At 35.6% G+C, this 14195-nt stretch overlaps 2 protein-coding genes across 2 annotated transcripts in view; one reads left to right on the forward strand and one right to left on the reverse strand.

Moving 5' to 3' along the window:
* The window catches only part of LOC107754196 (importin-4-like), a 24309-nt gene extending 17917 nt beyond the window's left edge, over positions 1–6392 (reverse strand). Inside the window, exons 1-11 of the mRNA XM_016570562.1 lie at positions 6042–6392; positions 5723–5809; positions 5562–5641; positions 5432–5473; positions 5106–5235; positions 4344–4523; positions 4198–4263; positions 3868–3969; positions 3707–3790; positions 2755–2904; positions 2601–2654 (exon numbers count right to left, since the gene is read on the reverse strand). Of these exons, the coding sequence (XP_016426048.1) occupies positions 2601–2654; positions 2755–2904; positions 3707–3790; positions 3868–3969; positions 4198–4263; positions 4344–4523; positions 5106–5235; positions 5432–5473; positions 5562–5641; positions 5723–5809; positions 6042–6107 (1041 nt within the window). The 5' untranslated portion in view covers positions 6108–6392. The remainder of the gene's footprint in view (positions 1–2600; positions 2655–2754; positions 2905–3706; positions 3791–3867; positions 3970–4197; positions 4264–4343; positions 4524–5105; positions 5236–5431; positions 5474–5561; positions 5642–5722; positions 5810–6041) is intronic.
* A 4935-nt stretch (positions 6393–11327) lies between these two features.
* The window catches only part of LOC107754211 (homeobox protein Hox-B5b-like), a 5601-nt gene continuing 2733 nt past the window's right edge, over positions 11328–14195 (forward strand). Inside the window, exons 1-3 of the mRNA XM_016570582.1 lie at positions 11328–11874; positions 12746–13110; positions 13196–13315. Coding sequence (XP_016426068.1) covers positions 11517–11874; positions 12746–13110; positions 13196–13315 — 843 coding nt within the window. The 5' untranslated portion in view covers positions 11328–11516. The remainder of the gene's footprint in view (positions 11875–12745; positions 13111–13195; positions 13316–14195) is intronic.

A 14195-nucleotide genomic window follows, 5' to 3' on the forward strand; every position in this document is an offset into this window, starting at 1 on the left:
AGAAAGTAGTTTTCTTTATTTTGCAAAAGCTTTACAGTTTTATTTATTTTGCAAAAGCTTGACAGTTTTGAATAATGTCTTGCTTCTATCTGTATAACCAACCAGCGTTGGTATGACCATCGGGCCGATGCCTCACGCGCACACACACACAACATATTTTTGTGACATTGCAGCCTGTTCATTATCAAAATAAAATACAGTTAAAGAAACAAATAAAAAGTTACACTGCTCCGTTGTACAAAATCTGTTGCGTTCAGCGTGACCACCGCCTCACTGGGCTAATATAGCCGATGTAAAGGATGATGTTTAACATCGATGAACGTACAAAGCCTAGCCTATAATAAATAATATTTTAGCACCCAGATACGTCGCTAATATGGAAACATTTGGATTTGTGCCGAATGAGAGAGGTAGGCATCAGTTTCACCTTAAATTAATTTGTTTTTGGATTGACGTTTTTATAGCCTAAACGCATAGCTTTAACTTTAGAGGATTTGTTGTGGAGAGAATTAATAACAGTGTTTATAATGTTTGTAAACATTTTGCTTTAGCCTAACGGCATTTTAGCCTACATTATTTCTGAATGTCTAATAAAATGCGACGTGAGCCTATACGCTTTGGGGGTTTTTCACTCTCAAAACGCATTCTTATACAAGTAGCGTTTTTTTAACAATGCAGCAAAAAATTTTAAATATCTTAAAAATACTTTAATGTCTTTAAAGTGTTGATAGTTTTTTTCTTCTTTTGTTTAGTAGCCAACATTTGGCCAAAATCTAGAAAAGATGATGCTGTAGGCTATTGGCTGTGACTAAGCGCAGCGGGTTATAGGCTAACGTTACCAGATCTCTTCCTGTTTTTTTTTTCTTTTTCTTTCTGAGTAAAGAAAACGCTGTACTTTATAATAATTATTATTATTATTATTATTATAGGCAAAGAAAATTGTTTTTAAAAAATAATGTTATTAACCGCTATTTCTTCTACCCGAACCGGTTTCGGAACGGTAATAATACAGAGGAACGCAGGAACAGAAACGTTAAAATATCGATTCTGCTTGGAGTGAACCGATTGAATTTTTTTCCCCGTTTTCAAGCCCTGAAACAAACCTAATAAAAATGAAATAAAAAGAAAATAATTACAAAAGTCTGAGAAAGTCAGCATGTTCTTAATGTCAATATATCCACATGTTTTGGGCTTCTGTTCATTACAGCTGTGAGTGCAACTACAAAGGGAAAAAATGTTTCAATTAACCCCAAAAGTTGGGTTGAGTCACATTAAATAAATGCAATGTTTAGAGTCCACTAGAATCAAGTATTAAAACTGTATTATTAAAAGTTATTATTATTAAACATTTTAAGTATTAAAAGTACTCTTAGAAATGTGTAAACAACAGATTTAAACAGACATCTCCAGCATGATGAAAAAAAATCAACATAGGACTTCAGTAGTGAAACTCTAAATGAAATCCAAATTTCTATGAAATCCTTTTTTAAAGCAAAAGTAAAGTGCAACAGAGTGCAAGAAGCAAGTGTCCATCTCATAGTCACTTAAAAATACATATATAATAGCAATGAGGCAATAATAATTAGTTCAAATAAAGTATCAAAAGCAAGAAATCATATGGTTTTATTGAACAAAACTGTTAAAATACTGTATTATAATGTAATAGAGCTACTGATCTATATATAATTATAGTATGCATTACAACAAAGGCCTGCAGTGGGCGCCAGTGGCCTGACGATTGTTTTTACACATTACTGTGCGATCTAATACTTGTTTAATATGGACCAAGCATCATTTAATTCAAAGAGATTTGGCCATTTCTTTACGACAGAAATGCTATAGCCAATGTAATTTAATGAATGTAAACTCAGAGTGAGGGTTTGAGCTTTTATTTTGAAACCGCGAGATGACGTATTCTCCTGTGTTTGCGTGGATTTAGAAATGATTTACCTTACAAATCTGATGAAATGGCGCTCGTTGCGTTCCCAGATGAACGTTATAAATAACCCAAACTCATAACAACATGCACAGATGGAGTTTGAGCCGCTCCACACATGTAAATGATAACAGTTCCTGTGGAACAGCATTTACTTTGAACGGAGCCGCTGTGAGACGCACGTACGTAACCTACTATAACGGCATCGCATATAATTATTTAATTAAATCGTAGCGTTTGTGAATTCACAGTTATGCTTAATTATGATTTTTAAATGGGTTTAATATATCATGCAGTCTTGGAAAACAGTCTAATAATGTGTTTTATGGATTCTCGTCCGTGAAATGCGCCACTTCCGGTATTTTGCCGGTTAGTCGACGCGAGCAAAATGAAGTAGAGGATTTTTTAAAAATTGAATAGTTGAATAAAATCGACGAATCGCGACAGCCCTAATCTGAAGTTAAATGTGACGTTCTTAAATCAGACCTTTAGCAGGGCTGCTCTGCTGAATGTAAGGATTTAACAAACAGATTGTAAAAATGCGCCACTTCCGGTATTTTGGCGGTTAGTCGACGCAGGCAAAATGAAGTCGAGGATTTTTAAAAATCGAATAGTCTAATAAAATCGACGAATAGCGACAGCCCTAGAGTTTTTGTTTACTAACCAGCTGGTTGAAGAGTTTTTCAGGTGGCATATGAAGAGCCATGGTGTCAATGACCTGCAGGGGAACACATATCATATCACATATTAGATTGAGAGAGGGTGAGATGGGTACAGGGAGAATAAGTAAAAGCAGTAAAGCAGGTGAAGAGACCAACCTGAACAGCAAAGTGCTTGGGATTCTCACTGTCGCCCTCAGTGTCGTTTTCCTCATCCTCTGGGTCCTCTTCTCCAGGAGGGGGCGCTGCACTCAAGATAGGAAACACCACTTGCAAGATCGGCTGTAGGAGTTTATGCTTTAATACAGCCTTTAGAAGATTAAAAAAAAGACAAGTGTTTATTAGTAGTAATAATTTAAATCATCTTGTGTATGGTAATCGCATAGTCTCAGATGGCATGCCTATGGACCCCCACAGACAAAAATGGCAAATCCTGAACCTCCAGATCTGATATAATCTGATTTTAGGCCACTTTAAAAGGCAGACCGGTTTATATGCTAAAATAAAAATGAAAATAATTTTTTTTTTTTTAAATCAAATAAGATATCTGATTTTAGGCAACTTAAAAGGCAGACAGGTTTATATGCTAAAATATACATGAAGAAAAAACAAATAAATAAGATAAAAACAGATTTAAAAATCTGAAATTTTAAACCTTTACTAGAGATTTAAACTTTTTTGTACTTTTTCAAAAAGCACCTCTTCATAGATGAGTAATAATTTTATTTTAAAAGTAATAAATAACCATATGCATTAACACATATAAAAGTAATATATATTGACATAACACTATAATATATATAATGTATTATATTAATTTTAAATGTATTAATTTTTAAATGGTTAATAAAAATTTATTTACAATTAAAATCAATAAAAAAAAATATATAAATTAATTGTAGACCTAATTACACTGATTTTACACAACTTACAGGCACACAGGAAAAAAGAAAAGAAAAAAAGAAAACACACCACAAAAAAAACATAAAAAATAAAAGCAGATAAAACAAAAGGTGAAACCAAATCATTTGTTTTACATATGAACAAGCAAATTTCATTAATATAGTTCTGTGCTTTAGAAGGAAAAGCAAAGGCAAGGAAATACAGTTACCTTGCTTTTAAGTCTGATGAGAACAGCGATGCATGAGAGAGCCTTTACACGCAGAGAATCGCTAAGGGAGACGTCCGCACTGATCTAGAAGAAACAAAAGAAATCTTATTACAAAAATAACTCCAAATCAACATAATCACTATTAAGATGTGTAAACAAACCTCCAGGCAAAAACGGACAATCTCAGCAATGTGTGGGACAACAATGGATACCTCGCTTTCCATCAGCTCATCAAAAACTTCCATCGCCTCACTGGCTTGGTCCTTAATAGAAAAAAAAAAAAACTCACTAGAACTTATGAGACAAAAAGTAAAGATTGAAAGATGGCCAAAGCCATTGAGCCACTTAAATCATAAAGACTCATACAGGCAAATAGATCAATCAAGCGGTGCAACTCTCCAGTGCTTAGCACATCATTGAGGAACATAATGAAAACCGTGATTGGAGCATTAGCATACGAACACAGCAAGCCTGTAGCAAAGTGTCCTCACCTGGTCTGCCTGAATGAGGTGTTTAAGAGCAATGAGCAGTTTGGGGATCAGAGATCGCATCAGGTTCTGAAAGAGAGAAAAACAACATTTTGAACATGCCGGCTGTGAAATTAAACACTAAATCAGTCAAAATAAGCATATCAGACCATCTCCTCTGTGCCGGTGTAGGCCGTGATGGAGGTAAGAGTGAGGATGCAGTAGTAGAGAGATGTGGGATTGTTTAGGTCTTGGAGAACAGTCCCAAACAGCTGGAGAAGTTGCTTGTAGTGGGGCTTAAAGGGCTCCGGGTTTGATCCAACCACTTTGCTAAGCAATAAAAGACCCACCTGAACAGAATTTAAAGTAGATATGTGAGAACAGACAGTGTAATAATTAAAAAATCATCTCAATCATGTGCTCATTCACTTCAAAAATCACAGGGTCTTTTTACTTACTAAAAACTTGTTTATTTTGTTTGTAGAGTTTTAAATTTATTCATATTTTTGTTTTTTTTAATTAATAATTTTGTTCTAATTATTAATATTTTTTTCTAATAATAATAAATGGCTATATACATTAATGCATATAAAAATATGTTATATTGATACATTTATTATAATTTATGTAATTTTATATATTAACATATTTACTAGAACCATTTTTAAAATAGTAAATAGTAATGAATTTACAACTAAAATAAATTTAATTAGAAATAAATTAATTATTAATAAATAAATACATATTATTAGAGTATTTTTGGTCACTAACAAAATGTTTAAAAAGTACCAAGTTTTTTGATATGGCAGTATGGTATTCTAAGAAATGTCGTGTAAAAACCATGATTTATGAATATGGTAATGATCTCATCTCATGGTCTCATTCCATGGTAGTGGCTGAGACATTTCCTGTAACAAGTTAACCAGGGTTACCTGTCTATCCTGTGGGTTATTGCTTTTAGTAGACTGGTTTAATAGGGCTAGAAGAGCAGGCCAGCGGTCTGGGGTCTCATGCTTCACCAGGACGGCACTCAGCTGAGAGAGAGAGTGGCGAACTGTGTGTCTGAGAAATAGAAATAAAAGAAAAATGTTTAAAACCTGAAGCAAAATGCATACCATATACCATGGTTTATTAGTAAAGAGCACAGTTTTCTACATTGGGAGTACAGTGCAAATGTAAATAGTCATCATTCAGTCTGATGATCATGGTTTATGTTATTATTACGTTATCACTGTACCACATGCACAGTCAGACTTACTCAGTTTCATTTTGTAAAGCCTGCAGCACCACTGCTTTCAGACTGAGGGAGCAGGATGAAAACAAAATTAGAAAATTAACAGCAGAAAAGTAGATGAAATTATGCTTTATTTAAGTAAAAAGTCCCAAACCTTTCTCTGTGGTCTGGACTGATTTTCTTCCAGTGTTTTCTGACTCTCATCCTGAGCATCACTGCAGCCGACTGACGGACCTGAAGCAAGAATTATAGGCTTTAAACATATAGGACTATGGGAACTAACATAAAGGCTGATATGAATGACAGTAACGTTACCTGTGGGTTCTGGGATCCTGTCATAACCGCACATAAAGCAGGGATGATAGCTGGATCTTTAAATGCCTGTTTCAGCTCAGCTGTGGCCTGATAAGAGACATTCACGGGCGTAGAAATTATGAAAAAACAATAAAACAAATATTCAACCCAACAAACACTCAACCCAAAAGCTCCACACGTGCTAATGGCTAGAAAATTTTAAGTCACGTATTAATTACACTTTTCTTTACAGCTATAAGCTGAAAACGTCCTCTTACTCACACAATCAATATTAAATACATCAAATATATCAGAATGACAGTTTCATATAAGTTTCTACCTGCTGAATAACAGCGTTGTCCGGCTCTATCAGCCGCGCCAGGATGCGCTCGAGTTCTTCTGACATCTTTTTCACCGTTAAACCGTTATTTATTCAAAATTATCAAACGAACTACACCGGCCAGAAGATCAAAGCTGATGACAGGCAACTGACGAGCTGACAGTGTTCAGATCAGATTTGGATCTTATAAGACTTTATCGATGTCGGTCTAACATATATAAACTATCATGGGGAAATATTCTTCATATGCACGAGCGCTTGGCTTATGTGTGGACTTCCTAAAGTTACCACGCGACGCGGGATAGAAGCGGATAGAAGGAGAGAACGCCGCATGAGTTGGATGTTAAAGGGGCCACAGCCCAATAAAAAAAATCATGTGATGAAGAGAGAAGATATGAGCGCTACTATAACAACAGCGCCAGCTGTGGTTAAGGAGGTCGAAATTCACTGTGCACAAGCCTATGAAAAAAAGACAAATCATATGAAACTGTTTGTGTCGTCTTTAAAGTTGTTCGTTTTTTCAGTAGTGAGAGATCTGCTTTATTAGCAGTAACTACTAGTAGTATTGCAATGGAAATTATAAATGTATCTACCAAAGAGTTACAGATAAAACAAAATTACGGGTTATTCTGCATTTCCGCCCAAATTAACACTCTTAAGATGTATTTTAACTTGAGATATTTTAACTCCAGTGTAAGGAGGTAACATTACTGTACTCCAACCAGGTTAAATTAGGAGAATTGACAGGAACTGTCAGGAAATAATTTGTGACAACTTGCAGAGTTGCATTGATAACATTGAGAGTGCATCAAAACAATCCATAAAGTTAAATTCAACTTTAGTCTGGGATCACAGTAGAATTCTGTTTATTCTACAAAGTAAAAAATAAAGGCAAAATGCAAACAGTTGTTTTCACAAACTAGTTCTTTATTAACGAACAAGCCACTTTACATCATAGTAAGGTCATTTTTAAAATAAATGATGAAGGCACAACATAGGCATTTCTATCATAAGAAGACAGAAGATAAGCTGCTTATGATATCAAATGGTCTGTAATACTTCAAGTCCTGTACATGTCAGTGAATGTAAGTCGCTAAATGTCAGTGAAGTTGAGTCAATATACCTTCAACTTTGCAGCACAATACAGCAATGCTTGAGTCTACAACATTCAGCACATGAAAATTTGCAGGATATGTGGATCAGTTGTGTCCAGTTGCAGAGTAAACGTTCTCAGAATTAATACTTTCTTTCTTTTTTTTTTGGTCCGATACAGGGAATGGTGGATTGTGTGTATGATGACCATCAGAATGTGTACTTTATCACTGTAATGGTTAAACAAATCAACTGCAAAATATAAATAAACATGTATACTATGTGATACAAATGTATTATTTGACCAGTCTTAAAGTTTTACTACATTTTGTTCCTGAAATCCACAATTTTTTAAAAATCAGGATAATCAAAGGTAATCTCAATCCAACTAAAAAGGTTTAAATAACACATGAAGGGTTTCTCCAGATCAAAACCATGACTGAATTACATGATTTAATCCAATTTCAGTAATTTATAGTAAATTTTGCTTATAGTGATTCTTCTCTCAACATTTAGATTGATTTCATCGAGTTTGTTCATGGTGTATAAATCTCTGTTTGCCATTTGTTGTTCATATAGGAATTTATTATAGGTTTTTAGATCCATAAGAGATATTACTTACCACAGAAATCATATGACGTGTGCTTGGCTTGTGCTGATCAGTATCCCTAAACACCTCTAGCCTACAAAGTAGACATTTGTGTAGCTTTCACCTTTTTTTTTAAACATGACCATGTATTTTATATTCATACAGGTGTGTTGTAAATGTCATTTATGTCATGCTTTCATCACATCTGTTTATAAAACTTTAACACAGAATCAGTTGCTGTCTTTATTCAGCAAAAGGAAACTACTTTTATCTTTGAAATAAAAACGTACACATTACTGTATGGTTTATTTTAGCCATTTGTTATTAAAATATTAAACATTTTAATTGTTATAAGTTAGTAGAATAGAAGTAAAACATTGTTAAAGTATTGCAGTGTTGCTGATTTCACAACTTTACCAAAACACATTTGAGTCAAAATTATTTTCATCTGAATCAGTGCACCACAATGATTACAACTATGATTAGATTAAAGACACAAATCACGTTAAAGATTTGTCACTTTCTTGCACAGTTTTTTTTCTCTTTCTTTTTTTCTGTAACCATATAGTGTCCACTAAATGTATCTTTTTGGGCAAAAAAAGATTGAGAATTTTATATTCCAGTTCATGCATGTAAAAAACATTTGATTTTCCCCTTGTGAGTAAAAACATTTTTGAATGATTGAGCAAACGATTAGGAATGGCACAGAATAATCATTATAAGAAACTTTATTATGGGACAACAGATACAATTTGGCAAAGTTATTAAACGACTCATTTTAAGGACTCTCAAGGTAACGTAAAATAAGAATATTATAAAAGTGCTTAACAGCTAACTTTATTGACATGGTGCGTATCAGCTATAGGCTACCTCAGGTAAATCACGGCCATCACAAACCACGACACAATCTATACATTCTTTTGCATATTTACAAATACTCTAAGCATAATTTCATTCTACGATGAAACATATTTACCTTGTTGAGAATCTTTTGTGATCCAGTGAAAACGCACTAATATTTTCAGAGTCGCTTTAACAGGAAACTCATGAATATTCATGTTTACTCCGCCCAGTGACACCAAATATCTCAGACACCGAATATTTCAGAACACCGGTCATCAAAAGATCTAAATATTTGTGGATTGGAAACAAATGGAAAATTGACAAGCTTTTGCTGCAATTCTATGGATGTTTTGCCCGACAGGTCTTCGAGCCAGTCACGTGACTGAAAACTATTAATTTTAGCCTCTAATGCTCAACACCATTGGTTCGAAGCGCGGTCAATGCTGTGTACAGCCTTTTTATCATGCCAGTAAAGCTACTGGAATCTCAATTTACCAGTTGCTGATTGCCATGCAGATTTTTTCAAATAGGATACATCTCAACCACAGAACATCTCTGTTCATGGTATGTAAACACTCAGTTTCTATGTTTTAAAATATTGCCCTGGTCACACTGAGCCAATATTTATTCTGATGACTTTCGTGTGATTGATGACGCTGTAGCTAGTATGAGTATCCTAAAAAATGCTTTCTCTGTCCAGATTTAATAATAACTGACACTTCAAATCAACATTTAAATTTCAACTCTTACTAAATGTAGTCTTTAATAATGTCTGAAAATATATCACTGAATAACCTGATACAAGCTACGTGCTTTATGTCTTAAATTCTCACTCTGCAGCAAACGGTTTATATGTATTTATATATAGGGCTATACAGCCATCTAGAGGTTACACCCTGATATTGCAGAAGATAAATGGTGCATAATTTAGAGGTTAATATTTAGTAAAATCCCCTTAAAATAATAAAAATAAAGAAAACAAAATATTATTGAGCTAAAATCAAAAAAGCACAAATATATATTCATTCTTATATAACGCTGTCTTCATTAATTTATATGTTCATCTATAAGTGTTTGGGCTGTTTAATATTAGGATTTTGTTTAAAATCCCCCACCACAGCCCCGCACTAGTACAACATCAAGCCCCATCAAGCCCCACCCCCAGATAAAATATGTTCGAATGGGTAGGTCTCTGACTAAATACTGATACCTAGTGGTCAAAAGCAATAGCAAAAGTAATAGGTCAGGATTATTAAATTGCATACAAAGATTTTGGATACCTAGGTTGGCTTGTATGTTCGGTGTGGAATGGGAGCAGTAGGGGGCCCAACCTCATTTTCTTTCATAGGGCCCAAAATTGCTAGCGGCGCCCCTGAAGCCAATAATTTGTAAAAAATTAAAGCCACGATAGATAGATAGATAGATAGATAGACAGATAGATAGCTAGATAGATAGATAATATATTAACTATTATAATAACTATTATTAACGATAACTCTTATTATTGTTGCTATTATTATCTGGCAACAATAGTTAAACAAAATAAATAAATAAATACATACACATACATGCATACATACATACATACATAAATGTCATTAAAGGTTAAGTAAAACACCATAATTGTAAAGTTTGTACTTTAAATTTTATAAAGCTGCTTATTTTGTCTAACTTGCTGAATTGGTAAACAAGTGCAAAAGGCAGATGCATTGCTGCCACCACCTCCCTACTCATTCACACCTCTTTCCCATATAAACAGATCTGTGGTCTCTCCAATCACTCCATGATTATCACATATTTTCACCTCATACAGAAATATTTCCATTCTAATGCAGCAGGCAGGGTGGACTACAAACACACCTATTCAGGTGGTAATTGAAGGCAAACCTGTTTAAGGCATTCAAACAGTCCTGCCAGTAAATGCCTAGCAGTGATACATTCCATACTCCACAAACATTTTCAAAATGAAAGCTTTAGATTATCACACTTATATATGGTTCTAAAACTTGTTCACATGAGGCTTTGTCTTGCTTTTCTATGATTAATCATGCTAATCTAAAGAAATGATTGTGAGCTTGCAATTCCCCTGAAAGAAACTGTGGTAAACATTTAAAACAGACAATAGATTAGAGAGATAAGAAGCCTGCACTAATTATGTTCGAAAATGTAGCCCATTTTTAGGTTTAAAATGCTAAAACAAATACCAAAATCAGGTGCATTATCAAAAAGTCATGGGTTAAATTAAATAACCTGTTGGGCACATATAATCACAATTATTTAAAAAATCATTTTCATGTAGCCTACCATTTTAATGTGCTAAAGTATGTTAATTTAACTAAATGATAAATATTTTAAAATAATAGTTTTGTCTGTTTTAGTTAAAACAGAAATAAATAAACTTTGAAAAAGTTTAAGACATAAAAGCAAAAGTTTAATTTTAATTTCATTTTAGCGTCATTCTTTAAAATAATACATTTTTAAAAAGTTGTGGGAAAAAATTTGTTAATAAAAATGTAACTTTTTTATTTTATTTTCAGCGTCATTTTCTTAATATGTAGGCTAAACAGTAATGTAGTTAAAAATGTAAAACCTAAAACGCTACATGAATATAAGCAAGTATAATAGCTATATATGTGGTCCAGGTAAATGTGTAATGAGGGTGTGGCTGCCGCCTCTCAGAACTTGCACCTGATTGGTCCGAGCATCTCGTCGCAGTTCCGCCCCACCCACTCCCGCTCACCTGGCTTTATAAATCAGCTTCTCCACACGTCTTCGTCAGGTCATGTCAAGGGGTCGGGTTGCGGTACTATGAGGAGGAGAGCTGTTACAGTCATCCGTTTTCGAGGGTAGTCGAGCCCTTTGGGTCGTTATAGTCGGGTGTTGTTAATTAGGCCATTAATTGGTCCAACTCTGCACATTTGCTTTCTGCTCTGCGTTCATCTGACGACGGAATGGCGGATTGGAAGATGCCAGTAAATTACAACTTCAACCCGTCTTATCATGCGTATGCATACGGGCTCGTGTACCCGCAAGTGTCTGAGCACGGCCACCCGAATCTCAGCTGGGCCGAGGCCGCGTACACTCACTCCGGCGGGGTCACCGCGACCTATTACTCCGCGCAAACCGCACAGCAGTCGCCGCCCTGGAGCCCGGAGAACGGCAGTGCCAGCGCCTACGGCCACTATCCGAGCCACGCGCAGAACGGGCGGCTCTTCCTCTCCTACAGTAAGACTGAGTCCGATCCGAAGCCGAAAGACGCAGAGCAGGCCGGCAGCGATACACCCAGTGATTCAGAGGCCCATACGCCAGGTAACCCTCCTCTGACACCCCAAAGCCTCACTAATTAAAGCAGTTTAATCTTCAATGATCCCCAGCCAAGGAGCTACTTCTAATTTACAGTTTCACAGTAAAAAAAAAAATAAGTTTGTGAAAAGATGTGAATGATTTTATTTTAAATGGTATTGTAAGAATACCTTTTCTGAGTTTATACCTCTAAATTTCACATTTAATTCAACGTTTTACTTGCTATTCCATTGTGTGCTTTAGTAGGGATTTCTGAGTGACTTTTTTTTCCCCTCTTTGTGTGCTTCATGGATAGCCCAAAGAAATCCAATTTTTCAACTTTTTTTAGAATGTTATTCGCAATAAATTATGTAATTTTAATTTCTAACTAGAAAAATACTTGTAAAAATATTAATGCATGTTAAACTCATCACGAATGAAAGTGAAAATCATTTTATTAATATGTATATGTATCTATGGTATTTAATGTGATTTCAATATTTTGAATGTTCTTTTATATTAATTAGTTTAAGCTTTAATTTTGAAATGGGCTTTCATCCTTTTTAGTTTTATTATTTGTAGTATGCCAGTTTAAATTATTTCAGTTAGTTGCCAGTGCAGCAAAACTCAACATACCCAAACTTAATAGATATACAATTATTATTATTTATTATACAAATCTAATTGACTAAGCTTTATGTTGGTTACCAAAAACATGCCAAATTGTCAATAAATCTGCCACTGAGGTGTTCTGGTTTATAATCACTTTTTAAAGATACGCAAGCAACTTTATAAATGCATTTGAATGTTTCATCAAATTCTGTTACAAATGTATTGGTCTACCATGTTTTTGTTTGTTTGTTTTAAATTCATTTCCCCCCCCCCTCCATTTGAGTAGATTCCTGGAGCTCGGGCAGCAGTCGTGAGGGGGCCGCTCTGACCAACCTCAATCTTCAGTCCTGGGGAGATCGGGACTATGAGACCGACAGTGGCAGTCCTGACAGTGGAGAGCAGATCTCAAACTCCATCTCCGCAGCAAGAGAGGAGCCAGTGAGCCTGAATCATCTGGGGGTGGAAGCCTTGCCTCCACTGCCTGCATTGACCACATCTCCAGCCCGACCTCCAACCCAGACCCGCAAGACCCGGGCCGCCTTTTCTGAGGAGCAGATGAATGCTCTGATCCACCGGTTCAATATCCAGAGATACCTCACGCCCGCAGAGATGAAGACGCTTGCTGGAGCAACGGGTCTAACTTACAAACAGGTTTGTGATTTATAAAGAGAATGTTGAAATGGTTGAAGTTTTAGTAGATTGTCATCATAATTATCAACTTTATTTCTTTCTGAAGGTGAAAACGTGGTTTCAAAACCGTAGGATGAAACTCAAGAGGCATCAAAGAGACAGTAGTTGGATGACGGAGAGGTATGTCGTCAATGCCGTACCCAGCACACCAGCTCCTCACTCTCAGGTGAGTCTAGTTTCATGTCAAACCATGTAATTCCATATCTGTATGATTTTATTTCTTTTGTGGAAAACACAACTTTTTTTAGAAGGATGTTTTAAGTTTTTATTAAGGGTGTTGACAATAGTTTGTCATGATCTATTGCTGTACAAAAATGCAGCTATTTATTCTGAATGGCGACAGCATGTTTCATAGTTTAGATTAGAGGTCTTCACGGGTCCAAAAATTCATACCCGAAGAGACCTGTAAATGTGCTACACTGAACCGACCCGTCTATTTTGAAAGTTGGACCCGGGCCCGTGCAGAACCGAGAAATGTCAAAAATGTACTACCCGGAACCGACGCGGACCGTCAATTATTTGAAAGATGGACCCGAACCCGGCCGGGAAAACACGGACCCGATCGGCACATTCCACAGCAAATTGCTATTAACAAGTCGATAAACAAGTTGCGAAAATTAAACTTTTTGTCTTACCTAATGTAAGAAGCCTTCTCCCTTGTACCTGACTGTGATGCACACAATCCTCCTTGCCAAGAAAGTTCCATCCATCACCGCTATTCCTCTCTTGCCAATTGAAATGCGTAATCCACTCATTATTCCAGTTTCAAAAGTCCATTTGCGGTCACGGTGACGGATGACAAATGCGACTTTTGCCGTTTTTGTATCTCGAGTCAATTTGCATAATAATCTAGACTGTTTGCCCATTTGGATTATAATAACGATTGCTCGTCCAGTGCCATGGCTGCTGACGTTAGCTTTACTTATTTGCTATCATCTCTGTGCTCTCACATCACTCATGAAGGTATCCATTACCACCGTGCGTATGCATTAACTCCGCCCACCCTGCTTCTGATGACGTCGCTCGTGTTTTTTTGTTTTTTTTTC

The sequence above is a fragment of the Sinocyclocheilus rhinocerous genome, unplaced genomic scaffold (genome assembly GCF_001515625.1).
Source record: "Sinocyclocheilus rhinocerous isolate Xijiao unplaced genomic scaffold, SAMN03320098_v1.1 scaffold442, whole genome shotgun sequence".
In the NCBI taxonomy this organism is placed as follows: domain Eukaryota; kingdom Metazoa; phylum Chordata; class Actinopteri; order Cypriniformes; family Cyprinidae; genus Sinocyclocheilus; species Sinocyclocheilus rhinocerous.